This window comes from Sinohyriopsis cumingii, chromosome 15 (assembly GCF_028554795.1).
Source record: "Sinohyriopsis cumingii isolate HCF-2022 chromosome 15, ASM2855479v2, whole genome shotgun sequence".
Taxonomy (NCBI): domain Eukaryota; kingdom Metazoa; phylum Mollusca; class Bivalvia; order Unionida; family Unionidae; genus Sinohyriopsis; species Sinohyriopsis cumingii.
Window position 1 is genome coordinate 102,912,647 of NC_142975.1, and position 18,855 is coordinate 102,931,501.

The 18,855-nt window shown below is 34.0% G+C and overlaps 1 protein-coding gene across 1 annotated transcript; it reads left to right on the plus strand.

Annotated features, from left to right (window-relative positions):
• Nucleotides 1-5,761: 5,761 nt before the first annotated feature.
• On the plus strand, nucleotides 5,762-17,212 carry LOC149782398 (uncharacterized). Its single transcript, XM_089934873.1, has 8 exons — nucleotides 5,762-5,822; nucleotides 8,365-8,401; nucleotides 10,355-10,432; nucleotides 11,430-11,527; nucleotides 14,580-14,901; nucleotides 15,482-15,904; nucleotides 16,299-16,521; nucleotides 16,884-17,212. Exons 3-8 carry the CDS (start codon nucleotides 10,363-10,365, stop codon nucleotides 17,113-17,115), a joined length of 1,368 nt encoding a protein of 455 aa, XP_089790999.1. The 5' UTR covers nucleotides 5,762-5,822; nucleotides 8,365-8,401; nucleotides 10,355-10,362; the 3' UTR covers nucleotides 17,116-17,212.
• Nucleotides 17,213-18,855: the final 1,643 nt, after the last annotated feature.

Below are 18,855 nucleotides of genomic sequence, written 5' to 3' on the forward strand. Positions count from 1 at the left end.
ATTGTATGTATTGTGCCAGGCAATATTTATGACAGACATTCATCAATTATTGAAAGATATGGTCTCTTACTAAACAATTTTTCCAGCACAGTTAGCAAGAGTCCAATGCCAGAAAAGAGCGTCTGCTGTCAATGTGTTTTTCATTTTACTTACACTCTTTAGATTAATTACTGAACCAACTTATCTGTCAGTATTCACACCATAACCACTTTTAACAGAGGGAGAGAGGGACAGATGGAGGGGGGAGAAGATTGTTATTTCAAATGTTTTGGGACTAATATTTCTCGTACACATTGTCCACATTAAAGAACAAATTGTATAGAATGATATGCTTCTTTTACATTAATGATACAAAAACCTTGCACAGTTTGAAAGAAAAGTGTATATGTGTATATATATATATATATATATATATATATATATATATATATATATATATATATATATATATATATCTTTCCCTGTTAATTAGCTAGAAATTTCAGGTCTATCTTTAAAATGTAGTAACTTGTTAGATTGTCTGGTGACAACATATTTTTTTCTTCTAAATAATGTTCTGAGTTATCAGTTTAAACTGTTTCAATTAAGACAAATGAATACGTGTTGAATAAATGACGCCAGCGACATACTCAGAAACACCAATGCCGCCACCACAATACAATAACAATAACATATACTAGATCATATGTTAATGTAACCTTCAAAAGAGCACAAACACAGGTATCACTGCCTTACTACTGTTACTACTTATAATAACAAACATAACTCAAACAGCGTAGCAGCAAGAATGATGATGATGATGACGACGATGCTGCTGCTGATGACAATGCTCTGCAGCAGCCGCACTTTCATCGGCGCCATCATCATGCTAACCACTAAAGCATCAGGGTAACACTCCTGAAAGTTAATCTAACAATCAATATGTCTGCATTAGAGCAAATCTAGTTTTATAAATTATTTATTGAAGTGCAATAAGAAGTTTTTTGTAATATTAGTACGTCGTTGATTCTGCTTTTCAATTTTGGCTAAGGTTTATGAATAACTATCCTGAACTAAATTTATTAGTAACTAATTATTCATTCATTCATTTGAAAAATAATTGCAATTCATGCGATTTCTGAACATATGTTCCTTAAGACCATTCTTTTGTAAAGCGAACGTCAGCTTATACTAACTTTTACATTGTATATCATGTTGTGCCACAGTGCATATCCTTGTTTACTATAGCGCCTAAACCTGTTTACAAAAGCGTGCTGTCTTTATCTCATAAGTGCATAACCTTGTTCACTTCGTGTTTATTCTGAGTGCACTTTGAGCTTATACAATAAGTGCATGTTATAGAATACTTCTTTATTGTGAGTGCTTATATAGGGCGGGGATCACTGTGGGAGCTAAATGTCTATGCCTTAATTATACTCCATGAAATAAAAATATTACCTCACATGCTGCACATTTGACGAACATAATTGTACAAGATAACTGGATGTAATTGTTTATATAAGCTCTCAGTTTAACCACACATTTTACGTAGTTTCAATAATGTAAAACTGTCTCAGCCTCCATACTCTATGCCCACGGTTTATTTCAAAACCTGAAACCTTTGTATACATTTAGAGACAAACCCAAATTATATCCCAAGGCAGCTTGAAAGTAGCGTCTCGTGGGTCGGTGGTTCTTCACAGGGTTTTGCAGGGTTATTCCTGCACCATTTATACTGGCCGCCATGTATAGCTTATCTTGTGCTGTACAATGGCGTTAAACCCTACAACAACAATAGAAAAAAAACATACACAAGAAGATTAATTTATAAATCCTCAGTTGAAAGGAGTTTCCCTTTTAATAACTTAAATGATGGACGGACAGTATATCCAAAAACTAGTTCAAAAGGACTAGCTCCTAATGTTTCTTGAACTGATTCGCTAACAGCAAACAACAGTAAATGAATGTCTTCGTTCCAATATTTTTCTGATTAAAGTCTGATGAAATTCTTCCAAAACGTCTTGGCTTCAGGGTGATGTGCAGAAGATATAAATTGTTGCATAACTTGTTGAAGAAAGCCCAATATAATCTGACCCTTGATCAGATTGGACAGATTTGGAAAATTCAGATAATGTTAAAGAAAATTTATTAAATCTTTTAATATGGTCTTGGTTTACATATTCCTCAAAAGAAAACCTCTCGGCATCTTGCTAACGCATAGATTATGGTTAACACGGTTTGGTTAACTGGCTTAGTCTTTGGTAAGGGACCGACCGAGTCTAACATTATTCTACTGAATGGTTCGTCAAATGCAGGAATATGCTACAGATAAACCTTAGTTATCTTCTGGTTGGGTTTGCTGACCATATGACAAGATCACAGTATTTGCGAATCGCTTTCAAATTTCGGCCAATAAAAATGATTAATGATTTTGTGTTAAGTACTACTGACTAGTTAATGAAGTTTCGTGGGCTAGACTAGGAGTGTCCTGTACATACGACTTAGGAACAAAAATTTAATAGGCCACTAATCGCTAGTCGCCCGCGGGTACCTCTTTTGGTCTCTATTTTCTCATAAAGACCGCATTTTTAACAAATTAACATATACTTGAGTAATCTCGCTAATAGCCATATGAATCAAATGTATATCATGATCTTGTCCCTCTTTTACAAAGAGTGATTGTTGTTCGTCACAGTGATTAGAATAGAGAGAAAGAGTAGTACAAATATGATCATTGTGACCAATACTCAACGACTGATACATATCAGGAGCAAATGTGATCTCATGAAGAGACCGACGAAAAGATGTGTTAGCTACCGATATAATGTCCTGATCAACTTCACGCCTTAAGATCTATTATAGCTCTTGTAACTGAATAAGATATGAATAAATCAGGATTTCGTTCTCATTAAGCTTCTCATATACAAGTGGACCAATCACAATCTCATGAAGACACTTTCATTAGAATAAGACTTTATGGAAAAAGGCAAAGTACCTGAGAATAAAGGACTCTTAGAAGCTCACGTATCCCTTAAAACTTCAATAGGGATAAGGTTGGCATAATCATTAATATGCGATACAGAACCTTTCGACAGGAATGTTTCATAAATTACCATTAAAAATTAGACTGGAGTTTATTTGAACCAACAAATGATTCCTTTGTAAGCATCACTGACACCTTGAACTCTTAGAAATAAGGGTATCTGGAATAATTCTGTCTAGATTCAGTTACGTAGCTTTCAATCTATAAGAATCAGAAATAATGTGTCCTTTCTTCATGCTATATGTGTGTATGGGAAAGGATAAGGATTTCTGATTAGTCTTATCAGAAATTTGATTCCTGAAAATTGGTTGAGATTTAGAAATGCTTGTATGAGACTAAAATTGTTTTTTTTACTAGAAGACCTGCCGAGGGGAGACTTACTGACAAATGAAACTTTGTGAGTCAATAAATAACAGTAATCTTTAACGTATTTTAAAGTATCCACAATTTGCTCATCAAAGTATGTAACAAGGTCACTATAGACGCAACTATTAAACTCTTCAAATGATATGACCTGTCTTAGGTTATCATAGTCTTGACCAATTTAGTTTGCTGAGCACCAGCTATAAAATAATTGTTCTTTTTCTCTTGTAAAATTCGACACGGGTCTGTCCAGTTTCCTTTTTGTAGTTCCTAAACATTTGTCGACATGCCTGAGGTACCAATTCATAACCCTTCAAGATACATTCCTTAACCACATCATAATTCGCACTTCGTTAAATAGACAATGCAGAATTGGCTTCACAAACTTTGCTCATCGATATACGTTGTAATAATAGAGTTCCATGCTATATTGGCCACTTCAAATGTTCAGCAATTTGTTCAAAATATGGAATTTATTTACCTACTTCCAGTGCTTGAAACGGGGGCAATAACTGGACACTTCTAATAACATAAAAACCTGAATTTGTGTGCAAAGGTTGAAATATTTTCCACTTCCCAGCACTCATTCTTATAAACTGAGTTGAAATTATCTTTCTTCCTTTTCTTTTTCTGCCTGCATCTGCATTTGCATATTGTGTCTTTCTCTCTCTTTTCACCTTCTGCAACTGCATTTCTCTTCCTTCCTTTTCTTTTTCTCCTTGCATCTGCACTTGGCTACATTTATTTACCTTTCTCTCTCTCTCCCATTCCTCTTTCCTCTTTCTGCGACTGAATTTTTCTTTCTTTTTATGTAACTGCACATAGTTCTCTCTTTCCTTTTTCTGCAAATGCATGTCTCTTTCATCTTTCTTCAATTGGTCTTGCCTTTGCTTTGTTACTTTCTTTCATATTTTTATAATTGCATTTGTCTTGTTTCTTTCTTCTCTGAACAGCATTCTTAACTGTTTTTTCCCATCGTGTATTTGATTTACATTCTAAAGCTTTCATTTCGGAGCCCGCTAGAGACCTACTAATCAAAACCAAAGAACATTTATGTAAAACATTATTTTCACCAAGTATTGAACCAAATATTTTTTATTCCTTGCTTCATTAAAAAATCCTTCGCCTTAAAAGGTCAAATTGTCTTGCGAGCTGGGCCGGTTAATCGTTTTTCCAGGACTCTAAACCTTCCTGGGCAGGATTTATAATACTCGTCTCCACTTTAGATCACATTGTGAAAACTTGTTTGTTTCACAAAAGATTTATACAATATATGAGATCAACATACCAGGGACAAAAACAATTCCGAGCTAAAGTGGATGTGGATTTCGAAACAAGGTCCCAATTTACCAAAGGGTAAACGTGTTATTGGTTTGGAGTGTGGCGATGTTCCAACGTTCTTTTGATCAATCACAATAATATAATACATAATGTTATTATCTGAATTATCTATAATTCCAAATCTAGGTTTTAGTTGAATTCGTATTATTGAATACTTTGTCATTCGTGTGAATAATTTAAATAATAAATTCAGACAAACTAAAACCTGAAGAAAACAATAAGACTGATTCCTAGTGTGATCCTAAAATCGGAATCAGTATTTTATTCAACTTAATCTAAGACTTCCATGATCATAGTCAAGACTATAAACATATTTGCTAGTGATAATGATCTGAATATTTAACACACAAGCAGATAAAAGTTTTTTAGTCATGTTGATTTCAAAGAAATGTCCCTGGTCAGATACATAATGAACTTGATTTGGACAAGGTCAAGTACAAGTTACATATGTACACATCACATAATGATAAGGAAATTCCAATAGATAATGCACATTAAATATAAACAACACTATGTTAGAAGTTTACATCGGCGCTTGCTCATTTCATCTGACACAAATTTTCTGACAGATAGTCTGTGATATGCTTTTGCATAAGGTATAGTTATAATTAGCCTTAAAACATCTATGAAACTCTCAATACACTGTGGAATAATCTGGATGTTGATTGCATATAGCTATATATGTAAATATTTGTTTATAGGTTTATAATTATAGCGTTGCACGGCTGATAGTGGATATTTTTACGTGAATCTTTGTTAAAATATTAAATTGTCACAAAACTAAATACATATTTTAATCCAAATGTGAAAGTTTTAGCCATGTGTGTGTTGCATGGGATATGACATATATACAATGCAGAGCATTCTCGGTGAAAATCTAGATGAAAGATTGCGGGGATGGTTCCTGAAAATAGTCAATCAAGTGGGTCGTGGTAGTCTCACACCTGCCAAAGGATTGGTTCTCCATATCAGATCCAAATAGATAAACGTCTGCGTAAAACTGTATGCAGCTTATAACCATCCTGCACAATCTTATCACACTCCTAGTTTTCACTTCATTATATTAGAGGCAAGCCAGAATTCATCTTGAAGGAAAGTGAGTATTAAGCCTCCATTGCTACAAATTGTTCTGCTAAATGAGGGGGAATTACTAAATGAAATAGAAAATATACCAGTTTTTATCACCTAGGTTGAAAAGAAAACATGGACACATTTAGGCGCATCATTTTGTGTAAGTCAATGAGAAGGGGAAATACTAATTGAAATATCATTTTACGTCCTACAACCTGTGATTTATGTTTAACATTTTCTGACACGACACATTTTTTTTTCTTCACATGTAGACATTCTTGCGGATGAGTTTGTCCAATATATTGTAGGCTGCAGCTTTAATGAGATTATCAAATAAATTCATTTTTCCACAGTTACAATCATGACGCATCTTAAATTGTTCGTTTCCTCTACTGGACAATATGTCATGATACGAGTGGGAGTAGCTGTAATCTCTATAGTTCACTTGATAGCAATTATAGAGTTGCTTGTGAAAAGTGATTTAACAGTTACATTACAAGAATATTTTTCATTAATTCTACATATCTTAGGTAAGCGAGTATCAAGCACATATTAATATGCTATGCATATTTTCAGCACTGTTATGTTTAATGTTGCTCTTGATTTAATTTTCGTCCCCATACCGTTCACCTTTTTTGCAAATTGTTAATTTCTGTTCATTTTAATTAATTTCCATTACATATTTGTTTTCCCCATATGTTTTCGTCTGTGCTGATGAAAGAATATAACATATTTCATACCCATCAGCCTCACTAAGACCGAATAAGTTTTATAATCGAAAGCCCGTTTTGAGATCAAAATATTCCCATGCACGTGACCCATACAGTGTGAATGATCAAGCTTTTTGGTTACACTTGGCCATTGAACGAGTATCGCTTTGCAACATCAAAGCCGTCTTTCAATCCAAAAATAATTAAAACACGCATTTATATCGAGATATTTCGGATATGGAAATAATTATACACGTCTTCATAGATCAGACAAAATCATACCTTTCCAACAGCCGTTAATACCACCCCAAAATATTAGATGAATTGTCATCTGTCCCTAACAATCAATGTGCATGTCTTCAGAGATTTCCAACATTCCTTAAATAATTTTAATCACGACATTCTTTGGAAGAAGTAAGCAATCCACTATTGCGCAGTCTTTTCTCAGGTCTAACCAAACAATAATGATTCAAAGTGTCGGTAAGGAAAACCACTCGTCAGCATTAAAGCCAGCAAACTTTGACACAGGCATCGCTCTATTTTAAGTCTTTACCTTTGCCTAATCTTTACAAATGTTCGTTGTGTCTTAAATACCCTTATACCCATACATTCGCTGATAAGATAATATTGACCAGTTGAGCAGCTTTACGTCGATTTTCGAATATCATCCTCAGACCAATACTATTAAGCCTGTGTAAAAGTGGTCCACACATACTATAAATAAAATAAATATGTATAAATCAATAATAAACTATATGAAGGACAATTGGTTCCACGTGGAATCCTTCCCGATATCGCATGTTCAAGGACGTTGAACTCTGTATAAGTCAATACATTGCTGGGTATCTTTCTCGAAAGTAGCCGTCACAGACAGATCCCATTTGACTATTTACTGACTAAAATGATTGTACTTATGAAAGTGAAGTCAAAATTATCTGAATCGGAGACAATGGCAATGGCAAAAACACTGATGCTACTAACAGTATTAACTTGCACAACCGAGCTCCATGAATATATTTCTTCTACTTTGCATTATCAGTTGTAGTAGTGACAGCAGTTGTAGCTGTTGTTGTTTTAGTTGTACACTATAATTCCATTTCATTACGGGTTTACGGGTCTACTTTTAATAATATACTTGTGAAATGTGACTTTGACTGTCTCTGCCTTCTTCTTTTTCTCGCTTTCTCTCTGGATAGATAGATAGATAAACATATATACAGACAGGCACGGAGACACTCAGAGAGAGAAATATGGAACGAGAGATATTTAAAACATGAAATATTTGAATATATGAGAATGAATGATCGCGTAAGCTATTTAGCAAATAATGCATATATTAGGACAGCATTTTTTAGTAAAAGTAATGAGATTAAAATTTTCTCGAAATTGTATTAAAAGTAAGTTTTTATTAAATTATATTGAAAGTAATTTTCTATTAAATTATATTGAGATTAAATCAATTTATTTCGGCATTACAATTATATACCATTTAACAAAGATTGCGCCCTTATGAACAAAATACAAAACTGTCTTATACATACATTTCCCTTGTATAATAGAGTCAGCAAAAAAACTAAATTCGGTAAGTTGTGTATATAGATGAACTAGACGAAATCCAAAGATTTTTCTAGCTGGGTAAATGAGCTGATCTTACAGAATTAACTTCGTAGTGACGTACATAGACCCAGACGATAATCTATAAGAAACTATGAAGCCTCACTTTGAGATTCTGGCCAACACAAGAACTAGGCGTATGTCCATATTTGGCTTTGTCCTAAGCAACTGATATAAAAAGCCCCAGCCCACGGGCACACCAGTTCCTTCGCCAGAAACTCAAACAGGCTTCTGTCTTTACAGCATACCAAGTACCTCTCGCAAGCCAAGATTCTCCAAGGTATAGTTGCATTTACACCGTTATGAGTGGACCCTCTTTCAAGAGAGCCCATAACTCTTGTCTTCTCTCTCTCTCGCACGCCATGGGCAAAGACATTTCTTAAATAATGATTAATTGCTTCTCAGAGCAAGAAATGAGAAGAAGGTTATGATATAAAACAATCATTATTCATAACAGATGTAACGCTAAAGAAATGAAATAAAAGGGTGCGGAAAATACATAAATAAATAGATAATTCGTAGGACTACTATCGTTGATTTCAAAATTAACTTCAGCTCCAAAATTTTAATTCCAGAATTTGACTCGCTTTCTCTAATCCTCATTTGATAAGCAGATATGGTGCTCAGTGCCAATTACACAAAAGTAATCTTTATTACATATTGTACTAAAATGGTTGATTGATGTCGTATTTATCCTTGCGCGAGGATTTCAGAAAAATGCTCCTCCAAACCAATAAAAAGTATTCCAGTGCTCAGTGCATATAGTATATTTTCAGTAACAGTGCGGAACTTCAAGTCTTTTAGTTTAGACATAAAATCACCGTTGATAATGATAAAATAATTTAGCATGTTATACTGCATGCAGTCATCGAAACGAATTTTTTTAGAGTAATGTATCGATTGAAAATAAATTGCTGCATTTGAAAATGCTTGATTTGAACCATCAGCCCTCATTATCAGAAGTTCGGCAGGAAGAGTAAGCGAACCGCTCATTTTCATATAATCAATTCTATCTTCCAGAATTACTTTCTTGATAATTTTTTCAGACTTAGACGTCTTATCCAGATGTACGAGGTGATGTATTGTGGCACCAGGAAAAAGATTCTATCCCGATGTCTCATTTGTCTTTTTGTATAAGTGCTAAGTTTAAAGTGGCAGTTGTTAGTACCTCTGTCAAATATATATATATATATATATATATATATATATATATATATATATATATATATATATATGTGTGTGTGTGTGTGTGTGTGTGTGTGTGTGTGCGCAAATAACCTGACAACATAAAGTGTCACACTATTATTTGACTTGCCTGAGAGCTCTCGACTCTTTATGATTCACTTTCACAGGCAAATGCAAAACATAGACAAGACAAACAAATGAAACAAAAACCGTTGCGATTGTATAACTTTACATGACTACTTCTGCAGGAAAGAATCCTTTAAATTTATTATGTTTCACCTAGTTTATTTCACTTTGTTGCAGATGCTGTAATATATTTTATATTGACCTAGAACTCGATGGGCCATAACGACATCTGTTATTTTACGTAAATTTATTTAAGCGAAAATTATATCTCGGATATTTCTTTGTTATAGTAGTAAGTATAGGCTATTGGGTAACTAATAAGCAAATTTAGATAATTAATTTAAAGAAAACGCGTCGGCTGCAAAAAGATAATTTTATTTGTGCATGGCGGTCTTTTTCAAGTCTTCTTTGAACAAGTTGAAATAAATTAATAGGAATAGTCATGCAAAGTTTTGCAAACAAAATTTTTTTCTGTTTTGTTTGTTTGTCTTGTCTAAGTTTTGTACTTGCCTTTGAAAAGGAGTCGTTAAGAGTCGAAAGCATTCAGTCAAATCAGATACTAGTTTTGTACTGATCGTTGTCAGTTTATTGCATTTATCTTAATCAATCCCTGACACACTTTATCCATTGCTAGATCCAGTGCACAAGAAAGGACGATTATATATATATATATATATATATATATATATATATATACGGTTAGTTAGAAGATGGGACGAGATGATTTTAAACAAAAGCAAACCTTGCGTGAACATTTAATCTATGAAATTACCCTTTGGAAAGCTAAATGCAATAGATAAACAACAGTCATGGAATCAATTCTCCACTAATAATATAACATATACGTATATTTGATTGCTGCCAAAGCTATGCAGTTTCACATTCTTACATTTCTGTCTCATTTTCTATTTTTTCCCTTCAGATTCAGCCATGAGTGAAACTGTGCTGAGGAATTTGAGACTTTTGGTTTTGTTATGTATTGGTTACATGGGATGTTTATGTAAATATGCTTATACAAACGTTGCTATTAACTTCATCAAAATATATTATATATTAAGATCATACTCAATTAATCAATCAGCATACGACAGAAGTAAAGTTTTAGTATGTATCCACGGGAAGCCTATTGATATAAACGTTATTAATTAGTAAATGTTTATCCCATTAATATGTATTCACTCCGAAAACTTTCTGCTGCTACGATGACCTTCCGTAAAAATAGTTATCAAACACGAAATAAATAATACTTCACATGTTCAAACCCATTGTCAGAATGAACTCTGCTCTTAATGCCTAAGTTCTCTGGGCTGACTACTGTACTACTAATGTTTGTTGAAAATGTATTGTATTATCTGTATTCAACAGGAGAACCCTTGGTATTGCTGTGTCCATGGTGCTATGGTATAAATCAAATTTATGTCTTTATTTATAGTAATATGCTTAGTCTCATGTGTTGTGTTTTTGTTATACTGTCATCCATTATCCTTCTTTTTCTCTGTTTATCTCTCTATGTTGACAGAATTCCTGACATGATTTTACTATATCTTTTTTTGTTTCTATTTTACTCGGCCCCTGTATTGTCTGTTCTTTCCATTTCCATGTTCTTTCTTGGCAACTTCTGTGATTGCACTCACTTATAAATCAATGTTGTTCCTGAAAATGGCAGGATATTCTTTCTATCTTTTTCCTGTGACACAGATTCAAAGGTTGCTTTCTTTTATTCTCTTTATTTTACTTGCATAACTTCTAGTTTCCTCTGTTCAATTCATCTTATTATTCACAAAAACTAGAGTGCTCTTTATGAATAACTGAAAACTTTTGTAAACCCAGTATTTTGTCACAAAATTATTTCGGCGTCAAAAGATATATTTTGTCTTTATTTTCTGGAAAAATTGACAGTTATGGTGTTAAAGGTGTATTAAGGAATATAATATAATCCTAATATCACAGTTTATAACCGAAATGATTTTGATTAATTAAGTTCAGTACTTTTTCAGCACATGCTCAAAATAGTGGACAGGAGCCCATCGCGTTTACCTTAGGTCAAGATGATACTATTACCTTTGCTCCAGGTTCGACGCTTAGTTTCAACAAGGTAATGTCCAAGATCTGTCTTTCACATACGTTTTCCTCGCAGAAGATACCCATTATGTTATTTGTAATCGTTTATCAAACTGAAACGTGTAGGTGTTTCATTAAGTGTAATATATCTTCGATGAACCTAAAATCTTACTAGAAACCAATGCCATCACGTGTAACCTATGATCTGTCTATGGTCTTAAACTAAGTATCAAAAAATAGCGAAAAATAAGACGTTTTATAAAATTCAACAATTAATTTATTTCCATAGAATACAAAGTGAACATTTAAAAAGGAGTTTAAGTATTGTGAATTCAATCCCAAATAGTCCTAAAATGTTCTTTCAAAACATCAAACGTATATAATATTTGGAATAGATTCAAGTGTTGTTTCAAATGAATTCCGATATAGAATATACTGATATGCCAGTACTCAGGAATGATGGTGATAACAGTCTCGATGTAGCACAATGCTATACTCCGAACTGTTCCAAAATTAACTACAATAATTACAAATAGTGTTTCGGTTATTTATATTAGGTATTGTTTTATAATATGGTTTTTATTTAAGTCATTTGAGATAATGATATTTAATTTTTATTTATTTAATTCAGTGGTTGGCTAGCACTATAATCAAGTACATGTACATTACTTGGCAGGAATCTCATTAATAAGCCAAATCGGATTGCTAACTTCAAGTCAGAAACTATTTCTTTCCGATTTGCCACACATTTAGCTCGAATCGAGGTCACGTAATCATCACGTGAAAGAAGGAGTGCATTGTCCTGTAGAGCTGTCATGCTCGCCCTAATTGTTGTTTGGTGGAATAGTTAGAGAAGGTCCAAAGATGACTGTTTATGGTTTTTTTTTTTAATAATACCATTTTATTGTTCAAAAATCTTTTCAGTTGTTCAGATTTGGCTGATTTGGTTCGTATCTACAGACTATAAGATGAGAATGCCCGCTTCACTTCGGCTATTGTTTTGTCTATGCCTGTTCTGTAAGGGACGTTCAGATGAATTTATGAGTTATTCATAATATTTGTTTCTTTGAATTTACCAAAGTGGAAAATAAATCTTTAATTTGGAGTGTCAGTATATATCTAATTATGTGAAGTTATTCAATGGTTTGAATAGTTGATAAATTATGTTGGATTATCTTAAACATTACATAACTTTTTGTGATATTTCAACTTTTTGTTATATAACCGTGATTTTTCATTTGTTATAGCACATAAGTACCTTCGTTCAAAATCCACTTACTGTATAATTGAACACATTTGGAATTAAACTATTCTAACGAAAACAACTTTATATAGCATACATCTGACTTATGTCGCAATACCATTTTCTCAAAATACTCTGTCATCTAAATGGAATTTTGCATTAAATTCTTAAACAAGGTCGGGTCTGTTTACTAAAAGTTTAAAAAGCATCCTAGGAATGGGCAGGTAGACCATGTTTTTTCCAGAGGAATTCCAAATTATTGAACTCAGATCCAAATAAACATGTCTACCTTCAAGTAATAATGATCTTCAAATATAATCTATAATTATAAACAAATATTAGCTATGCAATATACTGTTTACAAACAAGATCCGAGTAGTCGGTTACTTCTCTGCCCTCAAATAATGACCAAGGCCAGCCACACAATAAGTACTTCAAGAACTCTACAACTGCATTAGGCATATGTCAATAACTATAAATCGTAGATTCTTGACATGAGATACATTTCCAAAGACATCTCTGTTTTTATCATAATTTCATCGTGTTTATTATTTTTCTTTCTTTTTATGAGTATCTTGACTCGTTTCTACTTCATATCTGTATAAAACATTTTCCGATCCAATTTATCGTGTGTACCATCGCTGGGGTGACAGAAAAAGATCACTAAAGGTACTGCACCAATTATACCCATCTTACGTGTAGGGTAGTTTTCAGGATACAATTTATTAGTATTGATGACGTTGTGATATCAGTTTAAATTTTCTTACGTTCATTAACTTTGCATATATAACCGAATATATATTATTGCCTTTAAGAACATGTGCACTCCATCATTATAAGTTAAGTCCTCAGATTTAGTTCAAAAGCGAAATGATTTATAGTATACAAAAAATAATGAATATACTTATACATGTTAGCCTGGTGAATGCGATAACAATTTCTCGCTGCTTTTGGTCTCTCTCTCTGTTTTTGTGGATTTTCATTGTTCAGCCAGTAAAAAAGGCTTCTTGTCAAATTAAATTCAAATTTGTGTATGTGTCTTAGAATTTATTTTAATGTACAGCTTAGGTTGCGTCCAATTCTAAGTCGCCCTGTCCCTGATTACAGCTATTTATTTAAATAGTTACTTTAAGAACCAATTTTGTATAAAACAATTTCATGTTGCCTTTATTGGTTAAATGATTGTTGCTATTACAAGCCTGTACTCCTTAGACAGCGAACGTAGCAACAAAATATGATGAAAGTTGTACTAAAATAAAGTCATTTTTAAATCATAAACGTTCATTTACAACACTGCGAAGTTAAAATGTGATATGTGTACATGTTTGTCCTTTTAAATATATTATCCTAGCTTCCAATTCTTCGATTTGATGTCATTTCCTAAAGAACAGAAGAACGTCTTCGGATCAACAGAGAATACAAATATAACCCACAGACAAAATTTAACACAAGCATGGACGCATTCATGCCTTCACAAACGTTTTACTAAGATACTCAGCTACTTAATGATGAACTCCATGTTTAGAAAGTAAGGAAAAGTATAAGTTCAGCTTTAAAGGTAAAATAAAGAACTGGCTTCAAGAAGGTCCTGAGAGCCACATGGAGTGCAGTTAGAGCAACAAATCGTTAACTCTTCTACGATTTTAACACATATTACTTTAATTATTTTAAACATAATAATTACTATAAAAAGGTTAGTTACAATACAGTTACACACGGTCTGATATAATGTTAAGGACAAATAAAAAAATGCCTAAACTGTATTAGCAAGAAAACTTAGCCACGAGTTATTAATCTAGAAGCCACCTAAACTTATTATACTTATTTTGTTGTTTGCTTGTAGGTTATAACCAGTTTGGGCCCGAGCAATTATTTCAATTTCCCCGGAGTTTTCACAAGTCCGGCTGATGGAATCTACAAGTTTCAGGTGTACGCGATGTCAACGGATAACCGAATATTGCTGGAGCTTTACAAAAATCAAGAGTTGGTCGCATCTCTCTTCGGGTTCTCCTCGAACAACTTTGCTACCACAGGAAATGCTGTGATATTATACCTGAAACAAGGGGACGAGGTTTCGGTGCAATCAGATAGTGTTTATGACATCACGCTGTACGGTCATTTAGGTCAGATCTATAACACCTTTTCAGGAGTTCGATTAGTTACTGGTGAGTTGTATAAACAACGTTGTGTTAAACCCGTGAAATATAATGACCTAGTTTATAAAATGTCTTACAAATGCACGATGTACCACCAAACTTCAGTTTCTTATTTCGTACAAGCGAACATCTGTAAACAAATATATACCGGAGTCGAGAGCAAAACTAGTAGCACATTTTAAAAATTCGGTCTCTTTTTAACCTTTCACTCTATCTCAAAATGTACTGATCCAAAATCAAATTAAAACATTTTGAATATCATTTTTATTGCTGGGTTAGAAAAAAAAATTTAAAAAATAAAACAACAGACAATAATGATGGATTAAAATACAAGCATATAATTTTGATATTTCCACATCTGATGACATTTTGATTGGTTTGTTAAAACTGAAGATTTCCTGAGCTTTTACGAACAAGGATTTCCATGTGTTAAAGTTAAAATTTTAAGGGATTTTCGATTGATAATATCGGTACCAAAAACTATTGACATTGAAGTATGATAATTTCAGGAGAAATTGCTTAAACATTAGCGAAACCATTGTTAGATGTTTATATTATCTTATGTAACTTTTACATGTTATATCAACAGAAAGCGGCACTGACACAGTTATTGCATTCTCGGCGACCCTGATCTCACGAAAGATTATTCCTCCCGGGGCTACTATCTTGTATGACAAATTATTACTCAATCAAGGCGACGGATATTACAGCGTTACAGGAGTTTTCACAGCACCTGTCCCTGGCGTCTATATTTTTCATTTCTTCTCATTGTCAGAGATAAATGAGTCAATTTCGCAAGACCTGTACCATAACAACGAGTATATTTGCTCGCTTTCTGGGCTAACACCGGATAATGAGGCGGAAGCAGGAAACACAGTAATTTTGCACTTGAAATCTGGTGATCATGTGCAAGTAAAATCCCAACAAACTAACAAACTGTTTGGAGGATCGAACCAGATTTTCAGCACATTTTCTGGAGCCCTTATTGGTGATGATACTGTTTTATCTTCAGGTATGTACGTGTTTCATGTCGTTATGAGAGTATCCTACAAAATTGTGGTATTGCTCAGTGCAAGACGTTTTGGTAACCAATAGATTTTGCCTATCACTAGGTGCGTTCTCGAGGTCGTAACGTTAGTGTTAGACACCCGTTCATTCATCGATTTGGACGGACTGGAGGGTCGGTATGGTTTTATGTGCTAGTGGAGTTTGAGTGAAACTATGTGCTTCTTTACACAATATGCATGTTTTCACCATACAATACTTACATTGAGTATCTTGTGCTTTGTGAACTATGAATTATATTCTATGTTTCACTGCATGCTTGTGGGTAAAATATTAAATAGTCGAAATTGTTCTCTTGAATCAGTCCTCAAACCATGCATCGCTTATATTTTTGTTTTTAGGAAGCAAAGGCGTGGTTGCTTTTTCTGCTGGCCTGTCTAGAAGTATCACAGAAATTGCTAACACGACGGTTGTCTTTAACCGAATCTTTACAAATCTGCAGCACGCATATGACCAACGCACGGGATATTTCACAGCGCCCATACAAGGTGTCTACGAATTCATCGTGCACATAAAAGGGCAGTCAACTCGCTCTGCTTTCCTTGTACTTTATCATAACTCACGGTAGGTTTAAATGTCCTTTTCAAACCAACATTTCCTCACAAGTACCACTACTACCACCACCGTTAATACTACCGCTACTACTACTACTACTACTACTACTACTGTAAGTACTTCTTATCATAATAAGAACAAACATGACAATAACTAAGAATTAATAAAACGACGGTAACGACGAGATCGAAGATGTCCACATTTAAATGATATCACGTGTGCCTAATCAGTGACTCCCATCATAATAAAATTAGAAATTTAGAATTTTCTTCAGTTCTCTATTACAGCGGATATACTTTTGTTGTCTCTCAGTACGTTCAGGAAAGATTGTATTAGTTCAATGTTTCTTAGATATTTGTTAACCATTTCAGGATAATAATGACCGTTTTTGCTGTTAATCCAATCCAGCAGGGGAACGTTCAAGAGCAGCACGGAATAGCCGGTAACTCTGTCATCATCCATCTGCTAGTAGGTGACTCTGTGTACCTAGATACAGGAAATAATCTTGATAACGCTATGTACGGCCGTCACGACCAAGTGCATTGCACCTTCTCTGGTTACCTCATTGCGCCAACGTATAATCCACTTCCCATTGTTGGGTGACAGTTTAGACTGGTTCACAGCCGTTTACCTCCGTTCGCTCATTTATATTGACATTTACAAATAAGATGTATGCATTAGATACGATTTTGAAACAGGACGTTGTATTAGCTAATAAAGAGATCTTTTAAATAGTGTTATAATTATTAAAAGATATGCGCATATTTCACCCAACTGTACAAGGAGACCTTATTAAAACCAAACTGGCCGCATTATGCATACGCAATCCTACATGTCGATCCATCTGAACAATACTGAATCGTAAAAGGTACTTGTTCGAAACATCCTTTTTCTGTTTAAAATCAAAATGTAGTTAAGTTAACTGCATTTCAAACAACACGTCTGCTTCATCAAGTCAACAAATGTCATTATTTTGAAATGCGTGCTTATGAATCGTAATTGACCTATCGCCAGTTGTCAATCATTGTGCTCGATTGACCAATCAGCGAGCGCTATAATAGTAATAATAATAATAATAATAATCATAATAATGAGGACTTTGTATAACGCCTAATCTTTAGAAGCTCTAAGCGCTTTATAACATTAGACAACACCTATAAGATAAAAAACATATAATGATATGATTACAAAAACAAACACCATGAAATTAGAAAACATTTTTTTAAAAAAACATTCTGAGAATAGTTAAGGTAGGAAACATTATTAGGTCCTTAAGTTTGTTCTTGCAGTCGAAATAAGTGAGTTTTGAGAGCACTATTGAATGTGATCACTGTGTCTTTGTGTCTAAGTTCAGTGGGCAATTCATTCTACTTTGCTGGGCCCTGGTGTGCAAAAGAACGCTGTCCATATGACTTTGTTTTCATAGTGGGAATAATGAGTATACGATTGTCAGAAGAGGAGCGTAAGTATATTGCTGGTGTGTACACATGGGTGAGGTCTTATAGGTATGTTGGACTAGAGTCCGACAGTGAAACGTAGCATAGAGAACAAATTTTGTGTATGATTCTGGATCCAATGGATAGCCAGTGTAGGGTACAGAGCAGCGGGGAGGTGTTCTCTGATCGTGGTACTCTAAGTATGATCCGAGCGGCTGTGTTTTGAACTTTTTGAAGTTTCTGTAGCAGATATTGAGATGAACCAGACATACTTGAGTTACAATAGTCCAGTCTTGAAGGTACTAATGAACACACAAGTGGTTTAGTGGCATCAACTGAAAGATATTTGCGAATTCAGCTGATGGGTCTCAGCTCAAGATATGCAGCCTTACATATGTTCATGATATGTTGGTGCTTTGTCAGATTACTGTCCAGAGTAACACCTAAGTTTCGTACTGATTGTGTGAATTTAATGTTGGTGTTGCTGATATTTATTGCTTGAGGTAAAGGATGTGAATGAGAAAGTCTTTGTGTTGTGATCAGAATGGTCTCAGTTTTATCATCATTCATATGCAGCTTGTTACATGACATCCATGATTTCACATCAGAAATGCACCTCTCTACACCTTGGATGGTAGTATCAACTTCACTTGGGTGACTAGATTTGTATATTTTGGTGTCATCAGCGTACAATTGGTGAGACACTAGTAGTGAATAGGGACACTCTAGGGACAAGGGAACTTCCATGTTAAAAAGGGTATATCCACTCTGGGGACTATGTAAAATTTAACATAGGAGAAAAAATTATCCACTCTGGGGACTATGTAATTTAACATGGGAGAAAAAAAATATCTATTTTAGGGAATTTAACATGGGAATAAAGTTTGGGCCTGTCTAGGGACAAGGG

What these genes read in the sequence shown, in the direction of transcription:
- LOC149782398 (XM_089934873.1), top strand. Translation starts at nt 10,363, where the DNA reads ATGAGTGAAACTGTGCTGAGGAATTTGAGACTTTTGGTTTTGTTATGT. An exon ending in TGGTTACATGGGATGTTTAT is followed by an intron (nt 10,433 to 11,429) that starts GTAAATATGCTT and finishes GTACTTTTTCAG; the next exon opens with CACATGCTCAAAATAGTGGA. An exon ending in TGATACTGTTTTATCTTCAG is followed by an intron (nt 15,905 to 16,298) that starts GTATGTACGTGT and finishes TTTTGTTTTTAG; the next exon opens with GAAGCAAAGGCGTGGTTGCT.